Source organism: Lissotriton helveticus, chromosome 3_1 (assembly GCF_964261635.1).
Source record: "Lissotriton helveticus chromosome 3_1, aLisHel1.1, whole genome shotgun sequence".
In the NCBI taxonomy this organism is placed as follows: Eukaryota; Metazoa; Chordata; class Amphibia; order Caudata; family Salamandridae; genus Lissotriton; species Lissotriton helveticus.
In genome coordinates this window covers 1,908,120,844-1,908,145,763 of record NC_136061.1, presented here as the reverse complement: position 1 = coordinate 1,908,145,763, position 24,920 = coordinate 1,908,120,844, and the positions used below count along the sequence as shown (strand labels likewise).

General features: G+C 44.2%; 1 protein-coding gene across 1 annotated transcript in view; it reads right to left on the bottom strand.

Annotated features, from left to right (window-relative positions):
- KCNQ1 (potassium voltage-gated channel subfamily Q member 1) overlaps positions 1-24,920 on the bottom strand; it is a 1,107,170-nt gene that overhangs the window by 403,363 nt on the left and 678,887 nt on the right. The window contains exon 6 of the mRNA XM_078682891.1: positions 22,346-22,486. Coding sequence (XP_078539017.1) covers positions 22,346-22,486 — 141 coding nt within the window. The remainder of the gene's footprint in view (positions 1-22,345; positions 22,487-24,920) is intronic.

Sequence of the window (24,920 nt, the reverse complement as noted above, 5' to 3'; positions counted from 1 at the left end):
TTCCCTTCTTGCTAAACCTCTGTTGGCGCTTACACTTAAAGATACGCCCCAGCCTTTGCCCTGGACTGATGAATGTCAAAAGAGTTTTTCAGATTTACGTACTGCCTTGTGTTCTGCTCCTGTGTTGGGTATTCCATACTACAGTAAACATTTCACACTCTATGTGCATGAAAGGGAAGGTTGCGCATTATCAGTATTGACGCAACAATTCGGCGACAAACAAAGGCCGGGTGCCTATTTTTCTGCAACATTAGATCCAGTAGCTAAGGCATTACCTAGTTGCCTTAGAGCAACAGCAGCAGCGGCAATTTCTATTCGTCAATCTGCTGGACTGGTGCTAGATCATACTCTTAATGTTATGGTGCCACATGCAGTAGATACTCTTCTTAACAGGACGAAAACTCAGCATTTAACGAGTGCTCGCTTGTCTGGATATGAGTTGACACTTTTAGCTAGTCACATACACATAAAAAGATGTAATGTTCTGAATCCAGCAACATTGTTGCCTACTTTGGATGTTAACCATGTACAAGATCAGCATGATTGTTTTCTTCGCACTGAAGAAGAAACAAAGGGTCGAATAGACCTCAAGGATACACCACTTGTGGATCCGGATGGGATCCTATGGGTAGATGGGTCATGTTTCAAGCTTCCTAATGATAAAACCACAGCTGCTTATGTAGTAACGACTTTGTACACAGTGATAGAAACTGCACGCATTCCGCACAACTTAGCGCAAGCTGCAGAATTGATTGCATTGACAAGAGCATGTGTGTTGGCGAAAGGGAAAAGAGTGACTGTCTATACTAACAGCCAGTATGCATTTGGCGTTGCCCATAGTTTTGGTCGTTTGTGGAGGGAAAGAGGATTCTTTACCTCCCACGGCACCAAGATACAGCATGGTCAGTTGGTAACTGACCTTCTTGAATCACTTGCCCTTCCTACTCAAATAGCGATTGTGAAGTGCAGCGCACACAAAAAAAGATTACTGATGACGTGGGTCGAGGAAATGCATTTGCAGATGAGATAGCGAAGGAAACAGCGAGGAATGTTGAAAGTCGCATGTATGTTGCAGGTCCTGCTAGAGGGGTTGCAGAAGCTGGTATGTGTGAAGACACAGTGGAAAGTGTGAAAGCAATCCAGAAGGAGGCCACTGACAATGAATTAAGTACGTGGAGAGAAAGTACGGGAATGTTGGATAGTACGGAATTATCAGAGCATCAACGCTGGTTGTTACCTGATGCGTATGTACTGCGTGTAGTTACTATGGCCCACGGACCAGCCCATATTAATGCACGGGGAATATGTAAGCTTCTAGCTCCAGTATGGCAGAATGAGGGTATTCCTAAATGTGCAGAAAATGTGGTGAAACATTGCATTGTTTGTTTGATGCACAATCCAGGAAAGGGAACTCCAACTCCAGCAGGTCACTTTGCACCCCCTACGTACCCATTCGAGGTACTGCAAATAGACTATATCCATATGGAACGTTTCAATAATCTCAAGTACATCCTGGTGGTGGGGTTTGTGCCTTTTCCAGATGGATAGAGGCCTACACCCTAAAGGACAACACTGTCTTGTCCACTGCAAAAATACTTTTGAAAGACTTCTTCCCGAGGTTTGGTTTGCCGCGCATTGTCTGGAGTGACAATGGAAGTGAATTTGTAGGTCAAATTATGCAAAAGGTGTGTGTGGGTCTAGGCATTAGACAGAAATTCCATGCGGCAAACCATCCTCAGTCAGCAGGTCTGGTAGAGTGCTATAACAGCACTCTCAAACTTAAGTTAGCAAAGATTCAGGCCAGCACGGGCCTTTCTTGGCCCGATGCTTTGCCTCTAGCACTCCTTTCTACTAGAACGACTGTTCATTCTCGTTTGGGGCTTAGCCCATACAAGATTGTGTTTGGACGCCCAGCTAATGTCTGGGGAGTCCCAAGACCCAAAAAGTACTCAGATATTCCATACCCACTGTTGGTTGACTATTTGCATGATCTCACCACTAAATTGCATGTTATTCGTCAACAGGTCCAAAACGCTTTACCAGAGGCCTCTTCAGATCCCGGACACACCATCCAGCCTGGGGACTGGGTGTGCCTGAAAAACGTCCAGAGGAAAAAGAACTTGGAACCTCACTGGGGGCCTCCGAGACAAGTCCTACTCACGACTCGTACAGCTGTCAAGGTCCTGGGAAAGAAACACTGGATCCACGGTGTGCACTGCAAAAGGGTACCATTGCCTTTACCTTATGACCAGTGGGTCCGAGAAGGTATCGGTGATAGTGAGTGTGAGAAGGTACCCAGTTTCGTACCGTTCAGCAGTGCACACCTGGATTGGACTAGCTCAGAGAAAGAGGACGATGATGTCTTACAGGAAGTTGTACCCGTTCATTTGAGACTCAACACCACAGATCCCGAACATTTGTTCCAGGACCAGACAACGCCTGGAAAGAGACGATATAATTTGAGGAAAAGATCCCCTAAAGACAATTAAATTTGACTTTCTTTTTAATTCTGTTAATAAAGAAAAGTTTTTCCTTCCCTTATCCATCAAGTTGCAGGGTCACGGTAGGAGTCTTGAGCTGTGACCTGAATAGTGACCAGGTCAACAGGACTTGCAGTGTCATAGGACGGCTAACAATCACAGCCAAGTGATTAAGGAAGATTATCGTGAGCAACAACTTTAGAGTAATGGATAGTACAGGGAAAGGAAGTGATGTTAAAATGATGAAGAGAGCTCGTTATAAGAAATTATTATTTGGTCGTTGTGGCGTAGCACTATGTGTTTTAGTATGTTTAAGTAGTTTATTAGCATGCATAGGATGGCTTATTCACGTCCTGCAGTTAGTACCTGTTCCCGCTTCTGTCCCTCTAACTCCCTCTACTACTGTTTCACCGCATAAATTTTACTCACTCCCAGATCACGAGCAAATGAGAAGAATGGAATATCTTAACAATTCGTTCATTCAACTATTACACCAGCATCAATTGATAGTAAATGTTACTGATTGTTGGGTATGTGGTCTCATACCACATAATACACAAAGAGGAATGCCGTATCTAGTCCTCCCCTTTTCATATGAAGGTTCTGCTTGGGCCTATCTGGCTATGTTTTCCAATGCATACCAGAATTTACTTCGATACCCTTCTGGTGGATCCTATAATGGTGGAATGGATTTCAGTCACAGTTCTTTGATAAAGGGCATTGTAACGATGGCAAAGATTGCTGATATCAAGATTCCCAAAGACGAAAAGAGAGCGTATGATGGGTGGAATATAACTCGCTATACTCTCAGTCTCACTGACAAGCTCAAGCAACAGAGTTCTACGCCGATTTGGGTATTACCCCAAAGAGGTCGTTTGTGCTTGCAAATAAATGGCCAGAATACCAAAACTAAGCAAGAGTGGAGCAACTGCTCCCACACTTAGGTCTATACTCCTTCTACACCCGCACCATTAGTGGCATCACAAGGTACATATTTCATCTGTCATGACAAAGCTTATACATGGCTTCCCACACACTTCTCGGGAACGTGTTATATAGCTTTTCTCCTCCCTCCTACATACACCGCTCCTGCTGATTATCACAGGAAGAGAGTTGCTAGAGGAGTAGTAGATTCGGAAGATACAGCAGGGCAAGAAGGAGGGGATTTTCTGAAAGGGTTTCTTCCTTTTTGGGGTCCGATGGCCAATAGCAAAAATATCAGACAGTTGATCCGTGTGGTTGATGCCACAATCAATGTAACTTCTGGAGCATTAAAGAATTTGACTGCTGAGCTTCAGGCGGATCGACTTATGACTTTACAGAATAGAATGGTTTTAGACATAATACTTGCAGATAAAGGAGAAGTTTATAAACTGATTGGGTCTAGTTGTTGCATTTATATTCCTGACAACGCCCCTACAGTATACCAAGCCATCTCTAGGCTACATCTAATCTCTGAGTCTATCCATCAAGATACTGGAGATTGGTCTGTGATGGGATGGTTTTGGGGACTACTGTCCACTTGGGGATGGAAAGTGCTAACTTTCCTCGGAATGATTTTAGCACTCGTCTTTTCTTGTTGTCTTTGTCTACAGTGTGGTCCAGCCATTTGTGGACTCTGTGCCACGATCTGTGTCTCCAAACCAGTAGCAAAGCAGACAGAACACATTAAGAAGATGGTGCAACAACATCTCAGTGACCTCATGACCATTGATATTGACTCAGATTAACATGGGTTCCTTTGTGCATTGCCTGAGTATGGCAAAAAGAGGGTCTGAGGTTACGTAGTTTTCGGCCCCGCTTCGCTACAGCCGCTATTTTGCGTTTAGTTGCCATTTTATGTTGCCTCACTCAGGCAGCACGGCTAACGCGGGAAAAATGGTCTTTCTGCCACTTTCAGCTGCTCAATGTTTTTCTCGTTGAGGAACAACCTTTGTCCTTGTGTGCGATACTGATGTCAGGGTCCGGCCGAGTTCGCAAAGCCATGTCTAGACTGATTAATCCATGACTTACTCCACTGTTTGGGTCCCACCATTCTTCTCTACCTTATCTTATTTAACTGGCCTTCACTATTCTCTTCGTGTGTTCTCTTGTTACATAGCTCTTCTTTTGAAGCATTCTACACATGTTTTGCCACCTGCAAATTGAATTACGGGCACTAGTGTTGATTAACCTGATGGGAGGAGAGCACACGGGGTCTGAAAGGAGGGTGTGTTTTAGACATCTGATAGCTTGTTTTTGAACTATTCCTATTTGTCAGTTTTGTGTATATTGGGAGTTGTCATTGTAAACTTGTGTTGTATAATAGACTGTGCGCCACAGATTGAAGTGGCAGTCTCTTGAGAACCTACCTGTGTGGTACTTCTTAGATAATTGTGCTTAGCTGCAGCTAATAAAACTACTTTTCTACGCCTCACAGAGTGTCCCGTGTCTCTGTCGGTCGAGGCAGGTGAACTCGGAGATCTTAGGCGTGCCCTGCGCTGCCTGGCCCATAGGGCCGGGTTCTCCAATTGGCGGCCCAACGTGTGGGCGACTTCAGCGGTAGTAGTTTTGCCCGAGAGTCGTGAGGAGCTTCGCAAGAAAATTCCGGAGGATTTCGCGAACCACGTGAGCGACCCCTGCATGTCGAAGTGGACCGAAGGTCTTTTGAAGCGTGGCTACTCCTTCCCGACGGCTGCTGACGACTGCTGCCCTGACTGTCGCCCTGCCTTGGCCCTTTGGTGCTGATTGGTATCGCGAGACGATAGACGGACATCTGTTGGCGTGAGAAAAGCATTTAGTTAAGTATTTGTGGGTAGCGCCCACTCTCTTTGTTTTTGTGTTTGTTATTCGATTAGCGCGCTAACCGAAGCCAAGGGGTAAGTACGTTTGTGCTGTGGCTCTATTGTCTGAAAAACCATTGACGTTTGTAAGGACGTCCAGTTCGTTACGAAATGTCCGGATTTAGTAAGTTTAAGAAATTTTGTTGTTTTGGTTGTTCTAGGGATTTTCCGACTAGAGGATTCTTGTCCAATTCCTCCAGTTGGAACTCCTACTTACGAACTTTACTCAAAGCACGGTCTGGGTCCTATAGTTTTTAATGAAACATGGATCCGATACACTAAGAAAGACGGTGTTTTGCAGTGGCCACAAAATGGGTCTTTTGAGCCAGATATATTAGATAATTTGGAAACAATTCTATTCAAGAGAAAAGCCCGGCCGGCAATGTTTGACTCCTTTCACCTATGGCGCAAGGAAGCCAAACAGAAAAAAATTATGCAAATGAAGAAAGATAAGAAAGAGCAGAGTATGTCGATTCTACAGGCTGCCCAACAATTTAAAAATGACGAAGCTGATCAGGTGATTGAGGTGTCAGAAATACAACATCATATGGCAATAGATAGATGCTATCCTGTATTACCTACAGTATCAAAGAGTAAAACTCCTGATGATGATTCTTTTATGTCCCATTTGTTGACATTACCTCCGCCTTATGTGTTAGGTGCTAATGCACCGCCATTACAGCCTGTTGTTAATCCAGCTGCTGTAATTCCTGCACAGATGCCTGTCCCTGTGATTCCACCTCCACCCCCTTTGCCAGCGACATCGGTACCCCAATCTCCTGTGCCTCAGCCTTCTCCATCTGTCGTTTCTTTTGCTACAGATTCCTCTTCTGTCTTACATAATACATTGTCCCCCGTCTTAGTGTCAGATTCCCCTGCAGCTCGACGTCGTTTAGTCGACACTGTTTCAGGTCTGTTGTCGCCTTTTCTTGGACCTCTTTTCTTCTCTCCTGCCTCGTATAGGAGGCAATCTCGTAGTCAGTTTCCGGATTTGGAAGAATGGACTAAATTAGATTCCCTTGCTTATAATTGGATTATGAGTCGTGTACAGTATAGTATACGTGATATTTTAGATACTTTTCTGCAATGGAACGCGCCCACACAGAGATACGTATTTGACGTTATGTGCAATACTCTGATTAAAGAATGGGGAGACGAAGATCTAGACTCACCTCCTCAGGATTTATTCGAAATACAGGATCAATTTGATAAGGGACTTATTGTGGGTCCTGCTGTAGAGCGTGCTGTTCAGAAACTTGTTGCTTTTCGATCTACCCTTTTCTCTCAAAATTCTCTTGAGCCTGATCCCGCGGTTCGTCATAAGACGGCGCAATATCCAATGCGAGAAGTCCCTCCAATATGGCGAGATGAGGTTCCTCAAGCAGGTAATGTTCCTGGTGTTCCTGCTCATTTTCAGCATATATGGGTACATGACCCTTGGAAAAGGTCAGAAGTATTGGCACTCAAACAGTCTTTATCGGACCCTCGTAAGAATCCTGCGGGATATTATAAAGAGCTGTCTCAGACTGTTGACGCTTGTATTATGAATTTGGCAGATATTGACTTACTTATGGGGAATATAGTCCCACAAGCAATATGGACCAAGATTCGTAGACAGGATCATGCTGCAGCTTTAGGTGGTGATTGGGCTGCCATTACAGCTGCGGATGCGGGACAAGTAGGTGATGCCAAACCGGATGTCCTGATTACAGAATTGCCTGGAAAAATAATAGATTTGATGAAAACTTTGATGCCCGCGGTGCGCGTTAACTGGGATAAGTTAGCGGCGTGTAAGCAAAAGACGGATGAAAGTGTCTCCGACTTCTTTACTCGGTTCGAGGAGACTTTCATCGACCATAGTGGGCAAGATATGAGTACTGAAGGTGGACAACGATTGTTCGTAGACAAATTCGTTTTTAATTTACTTCCAGAATTATCACATAAATTAAAGCAATCGCAGAGTTCATGCGCTGTCTCTTCCACTGCTCAGATATTGGCTACTGCTCAATATTATGAGAATAGGGATAAGGAAGATAAAGAAAAAGCGGAGAAAAAGACTAAAGACTTAAAAACTAAAGTCCTTCTGCAACAAGCTTATCCCCCTCGTTCTGCTCAACCCCCAATTCCCACAGCCCCCACAGTTTCAGAGGTTGTTGCAGAAGCCAGTACCCTCAGTTCCACGAGTTCCATTGGGCCCTAACCAGTGTGCTTACTGTAAGGAGGATGGTCATTTTAAGAATACTTGTCCAATTTTATTACAGCGGTATGGTGGATCATTAGCGCCACGGGGTCGTGGTGATTCTCGATCCATATCCAGAGGTAGGGGTCGTGGTGCGTCGACTCAGGGACGACGTCCCTCTCCCCCTCAGGACTCTACAAATTATTTTGATCAGCAGAATTCTCAATCTGCTCAATACTACAATGATGACTATTGTTCCGATAATGAGGACGTTGCTTTTCATACTAGCTAGGACAGCCATAGGCAAAGTAAGGGAGTCGTATCAGTTCCAGTAGATCAGGAAGGACCTTATGTTAATGTTATGGCATTAGGTGTTACAGAACCATTTCTCTTGGATACTGGTGCTATGAGAAGTTCCATAATGCATTCTAAACTCCCTGGGGCACCTTTGTCTGGCTTAACAAATGTTTCGGTGGGATTCTCTGGTGCCCCAGTTTCAAATCCTATCTCTTGCCCTTTGCCTATCTCTGTTGGTCAATACGATTTGGAAGCTGCACTCCTTTTAACGACAGGATGCGGAGAAAATTTATTGGGTTTGGATCTACTGAAACGTTTACATGCTACACTGTATTGTTCACCCTCTGGTGTGCACCTCACGTTAGGTGATAAGTTGACTTCTCCGATGTATGTATCTAAAGAACAGCTACCACCCGAGTTGCGTTCACTTCCTGCTACACTTTGGGCTGTGGGTCCAAATGATGTTGGTTTATTGCAAATTCCACCATATGTGATTACTGTTAAAGACAATGTTAAGATGCCACGTGTTCCCCAATATAAAATATCTAGTGATGGTGAGAGAGATTTGTTGGCCATTGTTCATGATTTGGTTCAAAAGGGTGTGGTTGAAGAGACTAGAGGAAACGTTTGTAATAGTCCTGTTTTGCCTATTCTTAAACGTACTGATCCCTCTCAGCCACCTGTGTACCGTTTTGTAATTGATCTTCGAGAGGTCAACAAAATTGTTGTCCCTCAATTCCCTGTTGTGCCAGATATCACAGCTTTGCTTACTATGATTCCTGCTTCAGCAGTTTGGTTCTCGGTGATCGATCTTAAGAATGCTTTCTTTAGCATTCCTATTGCTGAAAAAAGTAGGGACCTCTTTGGCTTCCCTCTCGGAGGCCGAAGCTTCCGGTTTAAGCGCGCACCCCAAGGCTATTGTGAAAGTCCTTCAATATACAGTCAAGCTTTGAAATCTCAACTTGATACCTTTTCTTTGCCCTCAGGTGCCACTCTTATCCAATATGTGGATGATTTATTGATCGCTGCTGATTCAGAAAATGTTTGTAAAGCAGCAACTGTATCGCTCTTACGACATTTCTCTGATTTACATTATAAAGTATCGTCTTCCAAGTTACAATATTGCCGACAAGAAGTTACCTATTTAGGTCATCTCTTGTCGAAGGAGGGAAGACGATTGACTCCAGAACGTATTCATGCAATTGCACGAATGCCTGTACCGTCCACACAAAGAGAAGTGCCTGCTTTCTTAGGCATTACCTCTTACTGTAGACAGTGGATTCCAAATGTTTCCCTTCTTGCTAAACCTCTGTTGGCGCTTACACTTAAAGATACGCCCCAGCCTTTGCCCTGGACTGATGAATGTCAAAAGAGTTTTTCAGATTTACGTACTGCCTTGTGTTCTGCTCCTGTGTTGGGTACTCCTGACTACAGTAAACATTTCACACTCTATGTGCATGAAAGGGAAGGTTGCGCATTATCAGTATTGACGCAACAATTCGGCGACAAACAAAGGCCGTGTGCCTATTTTTCTGCAACATTAGATCCAGTAGCTAAGGCATTACCTAGTTGCCTTAGAGCAACAGCAGCAGCGGCAATTTCTATTCGTCAATCTGCTGGACTAGTGCTAGATCATACTCTTAATGTTATGGTGCCACATGCAGTAGCCATTTGTGGACTCTGTGCCACGATCTGTGTCTCCAAACCAGTAGCACAGCAGACAGAACACATTAAGATGATGGTGCAACAACATCTCAGTGACCTCATGACCATTGATATTGACTCAGATTAACATGGGTTCCTTTGTGCATTGCCTGAGTATGGCAAAAAGAGGGTCTGAGGTTACGTAGTTTTCGGCCCCGCTTCGCTACAGCCGCTATTTTGCGTTTAGTTGCCATTTTATGTTGCCTCACTCAGGCAGCACGGCTAACGCGGGAAAAATGGTCTTTCTGACACTTTCAGCTGCTCGATGTTTTTCTCGTTGAGGAACAACCTTTGTCCTTGTGTGAGATACTGATGTCAGGGTCCGGCCGAGTTCGCAAAGCCATGTCTAGACTGATTAATCCATGACTTACTCCACTGTTTGGGTCCCACCATTCTTCTCTACCTTATCTTATTTAACTGGCCTTCACTATTCTCTTTGTGTGTTCTCTTGTTACATAGCTCTTCTTTTGAAGCATTCTACACATGTTTTGCCACCTGCAAATTGAATTACGGGCACTAGTGTTGATTAACCTGATGGGAGGAGAGCACACGGGGTCTGAAAGGAGGGTGTGTTTTAGACATCTGATAGCTTGTTTTCAAACCATTCCTATTTGTCAGTTTTGTGTATATTGGGAGTTGTCATTGTAAACTTGTGTTGTATAATAGACTGTGCGCCACAGATTGAAGTGGCAGTCTCTTGAGAACCTACCTGTGTGGTACTTCTTAGATTATTGTGCTTAGCTGCAGCTAATAAAACTACTTTTCTACGCCTCACAGAGTGTCCCGTGTCTCTGTCGGTCGAGGCAGGTAAACTCGGAGATCTTAGGCGTGCCCTGCGCTGCCTGGCCCATAAGGTCGGGTTCTCCAAGACCTGGAACGAGTTGGCCCTCCACCTCAGCACAGCACCCTCCCTGGTGGTCTTCAGAAGGCGACTCAAGACCTGACTCTTCGATAGAGACGCTGCACCCTCAGCACCCAGATACTTCTAGGAGTGGCAGTGTTGCCCTATACAAATACTGATTGATTGACTCTTTGGGCAGGGTGGCCGTGCCAGCAATACTGCATAAATTAGAAATCAGAGTGAGGCAATGTGTCCAGAAAGAGAACTAAACAGGCAAGGTAGGAATGAAGTGAGAAAGGAAAACCATACCCTCAGGCCACCAGCGTCACCCACCTCTGACAAGACTACATTGCTGTAGCACAGAGTCGCCAACAATATGCAACTGACGCTGTAATATTTATTGAGGAAAAACTCGAGAGGTAATAGCTGAAAAGTGATCTGTCTACGAGACAGATTTCAGAATGCTTTATTTTTATTTTGCTCTGCCTTACTATTGGTAAAAAAAACATTAAACTCTAAAAAATTATTTTTTAGACTGTGCACTGGTGTGTGTATCAATTCATCAGGATGTAGCGTTCCTCAGAGGTATCACCTCGTCATCCTAGAGGTGTTCAAAATGAAATAATCACCAATGCGTCCTTTGCAATCAAAGGGCCGCCCTTTAATTGCAAAGGACACATTGGTGATTAAAAAAATCATTAACAAATCCAAAGAGCTATGCATGAGCTATTCGACTTTGTTAATGTTTCTATGGTTTTTAAGAATGACAAAGTAAATAAAACAAAGTGCTATGGCACGGCCAGTGCTGGCCATTATAGTGCTTTTTGTAGTAATGTGGAGGGTTGAGAGAGAGTGTGCAGGGGTGAGATGGAAAACAACTAAGTGGGAGGGGTGGGAGGGATAGGGAGAGCTATTTTATTTATGAGTCCCTGGTCGCCGTTAGGATGTAAGGGCAATCTGGCTAGGTTTGGGATGGGCAGATAGGAGGGGGAAAGAGGCAACAGGAGATGGAGGATGGAGTGAGTGAAAGTATGAGCACTCGGGTGGAGTCCACAAACACAGAAAAAAGTAACTACTAAAATGGTAGCAGTAGATGGACACAAGAATTTGGTCAATGCTCTGGGGAGGGATAAACACAGGAGGCATGATGTATGCATGTCATGGACAAATGGGGATAAAGCATATGAGAGCAGAGATGGAGCAAGCAAATGGTAAGCCTATGGGCAGGCTGTAGTCCATAGATTGAAAACATGTCTCTTCGAATCAGCGCATTCACTGTCTAGCCGAGATCAAAAGACACCCTTAACTGTTCAACCATGCATTTAGACATTGTTTCCTGCTCACATGACTGTGAATTCAGGACTCAGAGTACATAAAGGCTAGGTCGCTCACAATTTTTTTATTTTTTATTTCTCAATCCATAACAAATGGCAATCAAGATCAGTTACATACATACTTTAACCCCAGGCATTAGAAACTTTAAAAAATCAGCCACTAAGTCTGCACAACATAGAGACTATACAACATTGTGGCTAACAATTACCCACCAGGTATGGCAAAAGCTTCCTAGAAGACAAACTAATTTCATATGCTCTATTATGGGCCCCCAAATCTGGGTGCCCAATGTTTGTCTTTTCGTTGATTTTAGAAAGTAGAGGCTGAATTCCAAATTTAAAAAGTTATACAATTTAGCTTGCCACATCTCAAACTAGGAGGACTCTTGCTGCAGCCAAACTGATGCAACACATAGTTGTGCTGCCGCCACAGCCATAAATATTAGATATCTACATGGATACCCCGGTTGGCCCTGCTTTAGGATATCTCCAACTCCTGTTAACATAACATCCATTGTTATATGAATATCCGCCCCTGTAATTTCAGACAAAAATCCCTCAATATGCCCCCTACATTGAGTTAGGTAAATACAAGCATAAAAAATATGCGTGATATCGGCCTTCTCCATTGCACATCTAAAACACTTCCCATCATTTGATCTCCCCCATGTCATCATCCTCGCCGGTGTATGATACAAATTAAATAATGACTTGAAATGTTGGGCCTTCAAGTTAGCTAAAATCAAAATTGTTCCCGCTATATCTATAAATTGTTGCATATACACCCCCTCCTGTCCTAGCCGTACACACCATTTCCTATCTTGGGCTTCCAAATCATCCTGCTGAGTCTCCATTAACACATCATACAGAGCCCCTATTTTCGCTGTATGCTTAACTGCCTCAACTAAAGGTTTAGTCTTCATCCCCGTCTGCTTCTGATGTTTCCATAGAAAATCTCGTATTTACAGATATTTAAAGAAGTCGTTTTTTTGGAGGCTGTCTACTAAAGATGAAAATGGCGTGATCCATTCTTTTTCAAATACATCTCCTACTTGCCTTAACCCCTTAGCTCTCCATTTACCCGTCCTAAGATCCCAAAATATAGCGGGCACCATTATCGTAGCAATAGTAGGGGCATAAAAACGTATCTCCGAAATTTCTAACATCCTCCGTACTGCCTTCCATACCTTATATGCTGCCATCACTACCTTAAACCATGTTTAAACCATGTTTCTTGTAATAGCTTGTCTCTTAAATAAACAATTTCGATCTGCTGACCCCAACAGCATCTGATATATTGAAGGTGTCTCAGCCAATGTACCCACTTCCTCCCCTGTTAACAATATCCTCATATTCTGAAGAGAGACATGCATAATAATAAAAATTAAAATTAAAGATGGTCCAGCCCCCACGATTACGTGGCAACATCATAAATTTAAATGCCCTCTGAGATTTCCTTTGCCCCAACAAGAACCTATCACACATGGATTGTAGTTTCTGTAGCTGTGTTCGTGTTAGCTCTAGTGGTACTGCCCTACAGTAATACAAAACTTTGCGGAGGATATCCATCTTAAGTACATTGCACCTCACAACAAGTGAAAGATGCAAGCACTCCAGCCGATCCAATTGCTGTTTAAATCCGGCCAACATACCTCCACAATTGACCTCTATTAAGTCCTGTAGGCACATCCTAATTTTAATACCTAAATACGTGACTTCCTAAGTTACCCGACAATCTCAGAGGCAAGCCACTTTGGTACATTCTATTTGTGTTTTCGTTGAGCTTAATTTATAACCTGATACCTCCCCGAAAATATGAGCCAGCCGTTCTATCTCTAAAATCGCTTGCGCTGGATCCGACGTCGCTACCACAATGGGGGTCCTGGGGGGGCGGCCGACCGAAGGGAGGCCTGCCCCGCCCGGGGGAATTTGGGGCCTGGGAAAGGGAGGGGGGGTGGAGTTGGCGCCGCCCGGGGACGGGTTTGGTTGTCTAGTAGCTTTTGGGCTGGGGGGCGGGGCTTTGTTGGGCTCCTTTTGGGCTGGGTTTGGATATCCGGCCGGGTACGCGGCAGAGACACCATTTTAAGTGTGGTGTCTCGGCCGGCGGGCGGGGGGTGGTAGGCTCAGACCTGTGTCTGGTACTGCCCACAGAACATAGAGCTGATCATATAACGCTTTTCCAACATTGTCAAGAACGGATTAATGTACAGGGCAAATAACAACGGGGAACAGGGACATCCCTGCCTTGTCCCCCTAGTTGTATACACAGGCTCCGATTCTTTGCCCATTATACAGATCCTAGCTATCAGTGATTTACACATGGTTTGTATAGGCTAGGTCGCTCACAAAATTTCAAAGTGGCCATCGGTACCATCAATGTGTCAGAGGTGCACTGAGGAGGTTCCGGAGGAGGAAAACAGTTAACCTCAGATTTTCCACGGATATTTTTATTTTGAGGATGCAGTACCTCATCCAGTTTGTTATAATTTGGTTAGAATAGACCTCCTATGAATTATTTAATTATTTCTACAGCTTCATCAAAGCCCCTTTCGGGTTGATAATGGTTTTACTGGCACAGGTTAATGCCGAACAATCAGTTTTGGTTTCTACGCTCTTTTTACTCTGCATTCTGACACTCTTTGATGCTACTCTTCAAATGCACATTGGTCTCCACAAAAACAGCCATTGATCTACACTGCAGGACTCTGTGTCGAAGCTCTTCTTCACATCAACCCTGGTATAGAGATCAGAGTTGTGTATTCACAGCGTATGTAAAGGTCAGTGGTGAAGTGCACTGTCAAAGTTTTTGCAAGTCGCGAGTCCAAGGAATGATATTATCTTTCAGGTTTCTAAGGCACTCCTTGGATAACTCTAGGTTCAGAGTGCCCAGCCTGTGAGGGATGAAAAAAATAGGCACAGCATCTGCAAAAAAACCTGAAAAATTATGATGACGTGGGCACATACATGTCATGAAGCTCCTGGCACCAACACCTTTCAGTAGACATGCGCATACGTGATGATGTATGTAAGGGCTGGGCCACATACTTTAACCTGCGCCCACGCCACATCCAAGGTACGAGTCAAACAGCAGCGCCTCGGGTGCGTTCTCAGTATACAGAGCATAACCAGGAGGAGCAATGGGTCCTGGAAACATAGGGAAGTTTCAGAAGCCTAAGTTCTCTGGACAGACAGACTGCTTCGTTCACAGTAACATTTGAAGCATTAAGTCGGTTTGTTAATTTTACTATCAGGAGTTTAGCTGTTAAGAATTCTAGTTACAGTTTCCATAACTCAGTTATGTTTCTTCTAGGCCACTGGGCACAGAAAGAGCTAATGTGAAAGAGTTAAGAGCTAATTAGGTGACCAGACTACATCTGTTTTATTCAACCGACATGCAATTCTTAGATTCATAGTGATAATTGTGTTATGACCGATGGAAGTAGCAATACATCTTCTACCTTTTATCCCTTGTGGTTACGGTGTTGCAGGCTACGAAAAGAAAGATGCCTGCACAAGCCATAGACCTCAAAGTCGGCCATACGGCAGGAACCTAATGTTTAGTCATAAAGGGGAGCTACTCATGGCTGAGAGAAAGTCCATCAGCATCTGTTTTCCTGCTCTCAGACGTGGCAGTTCGGGCTTGAGCAGGGTCAAGACCGATTTGCATATGGCTTGGTCCAAACTGGTGTGGCACGGTGAGCAAAAGAACGATGGATTAAACCCAGATCTTTGTGACTGGGGGTGAATGTTTGCATGTTCAGCATTCTGTTCATCAATAGTTCCTTTTGCCATACGTGTCAGGGCACAAATTCTGGCGAGGAGGAATGGGAAGCGGTGGCTAATGGTGCTATTGTGTTTCTCTCCTGCCACTCAGAGCTATGTCGCAGTCCAGAGTGATAACAGGGAACTTAATTGATTGCACCCTGATGTTCCACAGGGCTTGGTATGCAGAGTCCACGCATATGGTCAGGTGAAGCAGAACAGGACACTTAGACTATCTTTGCAAAGACAAAGTTTGCCTACTTCGCTGGGCAACCTTTACATTTGCACACACCTATTAACACTAAGCAAATGTTTTAGACTGTGTTAAACAACATTTGCAACCTAGTGCTTGGATTGCATCAAACCAAAAAACTGTTTATGTTCTAAATTATTTTAAGTGTTTTTGCCCTCAAGGCCAATGATGTCCATAATTCTCAATGGGAAACCGGGTAGTCCACATTCTGCAGACATTTTCATTCATAACCTTCAGGCACTGTCATTTTTTCCAGGGCTTTGTCCCCATCACAGCTCTCATTGCTGTAATTCCACTCCCTGTAGTCTCTTTAAAGTGCTTTTAAGGTGTTTTAAAGCAGTATTTGCTTGATACAAACATTAAACAAATAACATTTTGAACAATATTAGTATGTTAAAAGCAATTCTTATGCTTACTCCACAATAATGAATCGTAGGGGTGGATACTCTAGTCCCTTTTCACCAACAGAAATATCAAAATGGATGTGCGCCTTGAAGCTTTTAAGACAAGCATTTTCAGTGCAATTAGTCTCTCATTCCTGAAAGTTGGCACTCTTGGCTTTGAGAATGACAACGATTTTTACTTTTATTGTATTTTTAATTGTCAGTGGAGTGATCATTTTTGCATAGCGCTATTGCCATTTGAATGAGCTGGTGGTGCTGGAGAACCAGAAAATGGGAAATTGTTTAGGATACGGTCAACCATGGCATCCTCCCTCCTGAGCTTTCCTTCATAGGAATCAGGGGCACAGTGGCGAAGTGGCTGCATTCTTGCCTGTTCAATAGACAGCAGGCTCTAGCTATCCCACCATTCTGAATATAGGGGCATCAAACATGGTGTCCCACGAGGGTCTTCAATTAGTCCCATACTATACTTTTTAACATCTGACTGATGTCACTCATCAAATCGTACAAGGTTTGGTTAACTACGCCAATGATACCCAACTGATCCGGTCCTTGGAAGGAGATCAATCACTGCCACTGGACACATTCCACTAGTGGATGCAGAACATTAGGGCCTGGCTTAAGTCCAACACATTGCAGTTTAACACCTCAAGGCTATACCCTCAAACGACTTGACCGTCAGTCTGGGAGAGGTGGTGGTTTGGCCATAATATATAGAGATAGCTTTAGGTGTCATGTTATTCCAACTACCTCACCGGCCTGCGAGAGTTTATACTTCTCGTTAGATTTTTCCCCCACCATCACTTTCTCTGGTATTTTGGTTTACCAGGCACCCTTAATAACTTTATCACTACGATCACTGACCTCACTGCAAGTGTTGCACTGACCTCGTCTAATTTTACCTTGCTTGGGGATTTCAATCTCCATCTTGATGACCCCCATGATACGTCAGCCAATAACCTACGTTCTAACTTGCAAGCGATTGATCTTTGTCAAAGGGGCCATCTGGCAACCCATAATAGGGGACATCTTCTTGATCACATTTATAGTAACATAGACCTTATTGTAGAGACGCCGGTCCCATTACCCTGGACGGACCATTTTTTAATACCTTTTACCTGGCTCTCTAATCCTCCCTCCTCCTTTCAAGACCCTGCCAAGCACCTGGGAAGGAAATGGTCTTCACTCTCCCTCCCTGATTGGATAGCTGCCCTTGCCCGAGATCCACCGAGGATGGCCACTAATCCCGCATCGGCCACTAATAACTTTGACAACTGGATCTCCAGTACTCTTGACCAGGTCTTTCCTAAATGCCCTTGTAAATCCATAAGAAGACCCAAAGTTGCACCATGGTATACACCTGCCCTTAGGTCTATAAAACTTGAGTGCCGTAAACTTGAGAGAGCCTGGAGGAAGGACCATTCTCAGCCTATGAAAGCTGAATATAGGGCTGCAATAAAGCTTTATAAATCGGAGATCAGGATGGCACAAGTTCTCTTTTACGAAGGGAAAATCAATGCAGCGGCCAACGCCCCAAGGGAAATTTTTAAGATAGCAAAGTCCCTCATTTCACCTTCTGCCGAGCGTCCTTCTGCTGAAGGCGCGCAAGACCGCTGCAATGAGCTGGCTGTTTTCTTTTCTGAAAAAATTCAGACCATATACTCCTCATTTAGTAATCCCAAGGACGATCCAGGATTTTCCACACCCGAAATCTCTGACTCCTCGGTCCCTTGTGGGCTTGATACAATTCCACTCCTCGATGTCTGTGGTCTTGACAGATTAATTTCTAAGGTCACCTCTGGGTTGCCTAATGACCAAGCACCCCCTCAGACCCTCATCAAGGTCCTGGACGTTATTCGTCCAGTCATCTTAGAAGTTCTTAACACTTCCATTGTTTCCAAATCTGTTCCATCTTCCTGGAAGTGTGCTATGGTGAGGGCATTGCTGAAAAAGCTCACCCTGGACCAGAGGAATTTGGCTAACTATCGCCCTATTTCGTTACTTCCGTGGCTGAGTAAACTGCTTGAGAGGCACGCTAATAACATCTTAACGGACTATTTGGAATCCAATGGTCTGTTGCGTGCCTCCCAGACAGGATTTCGTCCTCAACACGGAACCGAAACCGCTCTTCTAGCGGTAACGGAAGAAGCAAGAGCCATACTGGATCGGGGAGGAAAGGTAGCCATCATCTTATTAGACCTTAGCGCCGCGTTCGACACGGTCAACGATGCCACGCTATTACAACGATTGGCGGGCATGGGCGTGTCGGGCGCGGCCCTGGAATGGCTGGCATCCTTCTTGAGCGAGCGATTCTTTCAGGTCTTTGAGGGTGAGGTAACTTCTCCCAAACATCCACTCAGGTGCGGGGTCCCTCTGGGCTCCTCCCTGAGTCCCACCCTATTCAATGCCTACATGGAACCTCTGGACAGGATAGTACATCCCTTTGGTGTGCGTATTGTCACCTACGCGGATGATACACAGCTGGTGGTCTCGTTAGACCACTCAGAAGGATCATCCAACACCTTAGGTCCCTGTCTAGAGGCTGTTGCCAGGTGGATGCAAGCTTCCTGTTTGAAACTTAACGGGGAGAAGACAGACATTATCCTTCTTGGTAATCCCCCCGTCTGCTCTTTTGCACAAATCCTTTCATCGAGTAGGCCCGGCAATTTTGCACTCCATGGTCACGCCCTATGTTCCATCTCGCCTCCTTCGCTCTGGCACCCTCCAGCTGGCTACCTCTTTTAAAATCAATAGAGCCCGCTGGGGCGGCCGCTCCTTTTCTCACTCGGCGGCCAGACTTTGGAACTCCCTTCCCCTTTCTATCCGAGGAAACAGTAATCTCATGCCCTTTAGGAAAGCTTTGAAAACGCACTTGTTCGCCAAATCCTACTGATCTACCTTGAGCCCGCGTTAAGCAATTTAGTCACTAGCGCTGCGAGGCCTCCGGGTAGTTATGCGCTATACAAGTGCAATTTTTCATTTCATTTCATTTATGGAGACAAGACAGAGATTTTATGCTGTCTAGCGTCCAAAGTCCTAACCCCTCTTCCACCCAACTTCTGGCCCGGGACTTCAGACAAGACTCTTGTGCCTTCTGAGACGGTCCGAAACTTGGCCGTAATGTTTGATAGGAAGCTCAGCTTAGAAGCTCATGTCAACAAAATGGCTGGAATTTGCTTTACCCTAATCAGAGGACTGCAAAAGATCCTCCCTTTGCTTTCCAATGAATCTAGAGCGCTAGTAGTACGCAGTGCGATCCTGAGTAGGTTGGATTATTGCAATGCCCTGCTGCTCGGAGCGCCGAAGTACCTAAATAAGCAACTTCAGAGAGTTCAAGTAGTGGTAGCCAAATTGGCCTTAAACAGGCCGAGACGGTTCTCTGCATCCCAGACTTTAAAAGAGATACGTCTGCTGCCACTAAACAAAGAGTACTTTTTAAATCTCTCTACATTGGTTTTAAGCTCTGCATGGTATGGGACCAATTCCCCGCACAAAAGACTAAAATGGCATGTCCCTAACAGGAACTTACACTCGTCTTCAGGGAAAATGACTAGAGTAACCAGATTTAGAAATACCAGACTAGGGGGACGAACATTCATCATTGAAGCAGCTTGATTATGAAACTAACTCCCAACAACCTTTAACCTTTCTGCTGATTTAACGCAAATCAGGAAGAGGCTTAAACCATGGCTTTTTCCCCAAAAATTAGAGTGCAGTTCAAGACTTGAAACCTAGTCCGATAAGTGCGGAATACCGACATACTGTAGGGCATCCACAGTCTCATTGATGAGTAATAAAGCACCAGGATACCTGCTAGGTGGCAGAGCGCTATATAAGTAATTTAAATAAAAATAAATACAAATTAAATAAGGGAGGGGAGATGAGTAATATGCTGTCTGGAAAAAAGAGGACCAACATTGTGGAAAAAGAAAACACTCATAGGGAATGTATGATTAAGTAAAGCATGTGAAATGTAAGAAGGAACAACATGGTTAACTTAATGCACTCGAACCTGGCTATATTGCAATGAAGGATGACATGCAATGGATGGGTGGTGGCGAGTTGGAGGGCACTCCATGGGGAGATATGGCATGCCCCGTTTATTTATAGTTTTTTTGTATCTGCCGTGGACTTCTAGCCATTTAAAGGTGTGCAGCCATCAAATATCAAGCAAGGGGGAGGAGGAGTCAGCCGAAGAGAGGAGCGAGTGGGAGTTGAGCGAAGCACTGCTCGAGTGTCGTTAAAAGACGTGTTCCTTCAAATAACAAGCAGGGGGAGGAGAAGGCAGCCAAGGTGGGCGAGCGACAGCTGAGTGTAAGCGCTGCTCGAGTGTCATTGAAAGGCACGCAGTCTTCAATTAACCCCTTGGCCGTAGGCCCAAATTCTGCCGCGGCGCTGGTGGGCGAGCGCGTTGCTGCTATGCTCGTGACGGAACCATGCCGTCATGTTCCACGGGCGGCGTGTGCTCATGATGGCGTGGTTCCGTCACGGCCCGCCTGCTCATTAATTCGCCTGCACAGGCGGGGAATTAACGCCGCTTGGGTGGAGCGGCCGCAGCACGACGGTACCACGCCGTCATGAGCACACGCCACCCGTGGCTCATGACAGCGTGGTTCCGTCATAAGCAGGGAAGGGGTTAGTGTGAAAATAAAGCAAACCTTATATGGCTAAATGATTATACCGTCTGCAAAAATACTCCTGCAACATCGAGTATGCAGCAGAGGAGACGAGCGAGCGGCAGCTGAGCATGAGGGCTGCTTGAGTGTTGTTAAAAGGCATGTTCCTTCAAATAACAAGCAGGGGGAGGAAGAGGCATCTGAGGAGACAAGCCAGCAGAAACTGAGTGGGAGCACTGATGGAGTATCGTTAAAAAGTGTGTTCCTTCAAATAACAAGCAGAGGGGCAGAGGAAGCAGCCGTGGAGATGAGCGAGTTGCAGCTGAGCATGAACGCTCCACGAGGACAGCTAAAAAAAATGCTTTCAAGTGTAAATAAATAACATGTAGCATAAGCGCCCATGTAACAGGGGCAGTCTTTATGGAAGGTTACAAAATTTGAAAAGGAGGGACTAGTAAGCTATTTCACAGAAAAGCCGGTATTTACTAAAGACAGTGTGAGGAGCAAATAGAAAAGATGGGTGGAGCTTCAAGCCCATATTCTGAACACAGCATGTCTCGAAGAGACAGCACAAGCGCTGCCTACATGAGCCCTAAAGATTAGTGGCCCACACTACAAAGTGTGCATCTTTGAAAAGGCTGCACATTGAGTTAAAAGGTTTGTGGGACCTCCCACCTAGCAGAATATTCCAATAGGATAAATTGTAGAAGAAAATGCCATAAAAAAGATAAGTGTCACACATCCTTATTCACTATAGTATTGCAGTGTGTTGAGCTCCCACCACAGGTAACGTTTTAATGCCAGAGGGGCAGTCTTACGCTCACACTAGGAGAGTTGATCAAAAGAGTAAATTAACTTTGGCACTAATGACTTCCATTGTAAAAGGATGGTTTGATTGGTATTTGGAGCTACGAGACTTTCCCCACTATTATATGTTAAAAAACTTGAAATGATCTATATATGCAGTGCTTAAAGAGGAGGAAGTGAACCACCCTAATTTCTGTAACCTGATTCGGAAAATCAGACAAAGGATACATAGCTCTAGCACACGTGACCTTGGTTTGAAGTTATAGAAAAAACTAAATAGTTATTTTATTGTTTTGGGCCATTAGTCTCTTCCTTTATTTTTTATAGCCAGTCAACACGTGTTTTGTCAGTGAGGGAAATACCTCATGACTTTTTCAAGGCAACAAAACAAATAAATTGTATGTCCCAATCATAATATGTCTGTAAGAGTCATTCAATTGGCTTGTGTAAATCCATACAGCCATATTGAACCGGAGTATACTTTTGTCATATTGAAAAAACTATGTCAGGTTCAAATGTGGAGACCCATGCACGTAGATCTTAGTATAAAACAACATTTGTGCCATTTTCATAACTTTAGAGAGTCTATTTATTATGATTGGGGCGCACAATTGAAGCAAGATCGCGTGAGCTAGCTCTATGTAGGACTTCCTTTATAAGACATCGAAATCCAATCTAGTTATTAGTGCACACTATAGAACGGGTCCCTAAATTACTGTGCATGTCATGTGGCTGCTTCAGTGCTCCAAGTACCAAGCTATATTATCATATGTGCAGTCTTATATTCATATGATGTATAACGCACGCAAATGCCGTCATGGTATACACTGCACCGTGACTACTTACTACTCCCCACCACAGGGCATCTGCATAACTTCCGAACTGGGTACCTCCATCGCTGTCCACTGCATCTTTTTCAGCAAGATACACAAAATACGAAGAAAATATTAGGCCTAAAAAGCCAATGTACAAAGTTGTTATCAGTTCCTGGATGTGGAAGAAAACGAAACAAAACATTATTGTAATCTTCCAATTAAAAAGTGAAAAGCTTACAACACTTGTACATGACAGAAGTACGATGAATTAATGCAAACACCAAAACGTTTTCCATTTTTCAGTGAAGTTTTCCAAATCAGAAACATCATATTTACATGAGGCTAAATTGACATTTTCACAATATTCAAAAACTGCAGATAAATGGGGGCATGGAGACTCAAGTAATGACTAAGTCAGTTACCTTAGTTGGCCACAAAGTTATGCAATCGGTTAGTCACAATGTTAACAGGTCACTGGGCATCGTCAAGTCAGTCATGGCAGTACTGGTGCACATTTGCAAGGGGCTAAATGCAAATTAGCAGGAGGCGCTAATGAGGTACAGTAGAAAAAGGAACTGTGTAAAGTTAGGGGCATAGAGTAGCACGGTCAATCAGGTTAGTAACATGGAAGGCTGAATGCACTCTAATGTTCATTGGAAGATTATTGTGGTGCTGTGCTATAAATAGCACTCTTTGGGTGTGTGATGGTGCATGTGAGTGTGGGAGGGAGCATGTACTTGCCTTTCTTCAGGCCTACAGCACCATCCACCACTTTCATTTAGTCACTGCATGCCCACTCTGCCCAAAGTCCCAAGGCAGTAAATTATATGATTTGTTTACAAGTCAAATAGACTAAGACAATGACCAATATCCTAATTCAGAAGGAAAATCCTAACTCCACGCCTGCTTGTTCACTACTTCTCAAGGGTGCAAATGTACGAATTTCAGTCATCACTAAGGGTTTCACGAGTACTCCTCGAAACCTGCAACAGTCAGTGGTTTCCAAAAGTTTACCTGGAATGGCTTTTCCAATTCCTAATTTCATCTATTCGGAGGCAGTTCGAAATGTGGAATTCTACACAGTGTGCTACTGCAAATGTTAAACTTACTTCGCACTGGTGCTACTGCACTTTATATGATTTCTATGAGAAGTTTGTGAATATCCACCAAGGTGTTAGCAATCTATCCACACTGTGCACACTCCCTGCAAAGTCCCCTCCCCTACCGCTGGTGGGATATTTATCCTTGCAAAATCTAAACTCTTCTTCCGATAAAATGACAAGGGAGTAACTTGAGTGCACATTCACCTTTTGTGATTTCTTTGCACTTGCAAATCAAGCTGTAATATCCCTTTAATGGTGTGTGTCTCGTACTTGGTGAGCTAGTGTAGAATTTAGATTGTGTTGATGACAGGTTACCCTGGTTACCAAGTTCTCCAGAGGCAGTTGCTGCTGGATCACCAGTGCTGGGACGTTTACTTTCTACTCCTGAAATAAAGAAGATTCATGTATTCAAATTCAATCCTGAGTCATCACCTCATTACACTGGCGACGAGGATGGGATTTATCGTTAGTAAGATGACCATAGAGATCACAGCGGAAACATTTGACCCTAGAATCATCTTTCCATCTGGAACTAGACAAGAAGTAATTAGAAGTGAGACACCTCCTGGTTGGATCATTTTCTTTCAAAGAAGATTTTGAAGAGGAAGATTTTGTGGGTTTTTAGTCAATGGCTTGAACTTTCTCTTGATGCGTTTCTTGAAGATTTCCATTCTCCCTTTTCTTAATGACTTTCACACAAGCCAACGAATGTTCAATTCTTTTAGCTAAGATAATTACTTCATCAAGATTAGGATCGTCTTTTTGTTCAAATACATTTACGCATTCATATTGGCAAAATCGCTTAAATGGATTTGTGAAATGGTTTAAGAGGGATTATTTTGGTTTTCAGTCACATAAGTGCAGGCCTAGCATATAGTACTCCAGTTCTACTCACTTCACAAGTGTGACACAAGGCAACCTCAGGGTTTGTAGGAATGGTACGTCACTCAACCAGCTGCAGAATAAATGGGAGGCCCTAGGTATGAATACGGTTACAGGCTGGAGTGAACTATTAAAGACTTACTGGTTTTAGTAGTGGATGTTGCCATGGCAAGACCACAGCAGACAAAGATACCGAAGGGAAACCCTAGGATGCCACTACAAAGCAGATCAGCCAGTAGCGAAGAAGGTAAGAGAGAGAGAGGAGACCAGAGGGGATGGAGCATAACCAAATACACACAGAAAGAAGAAGTGAAATAATGCGAGGGTACCAAGAAGGGAAAAAGACTTATCAGGTGAGTAAATGGGTGTTGACTTGTATGAAGTATACAGTCACAATACCCAGTGTTCTAAATGGGCTGGTACTCCCGGTACGGAGTACTGGCACTTCTCAGTTTTCTCCCCCGAGTACCGGACCTTCTTTTTGGGTAAGGAGAGTACCAGTACTTCCAGACGCAGCAGGGCTCAGCCCCTAAAGTACGGGTACTTGCAACGCAAAAACTACTGAAAATGACCATTTCAGATGGAACGTGTTTCTGTGCCGCTCTGGCAAGCAACGGGTAG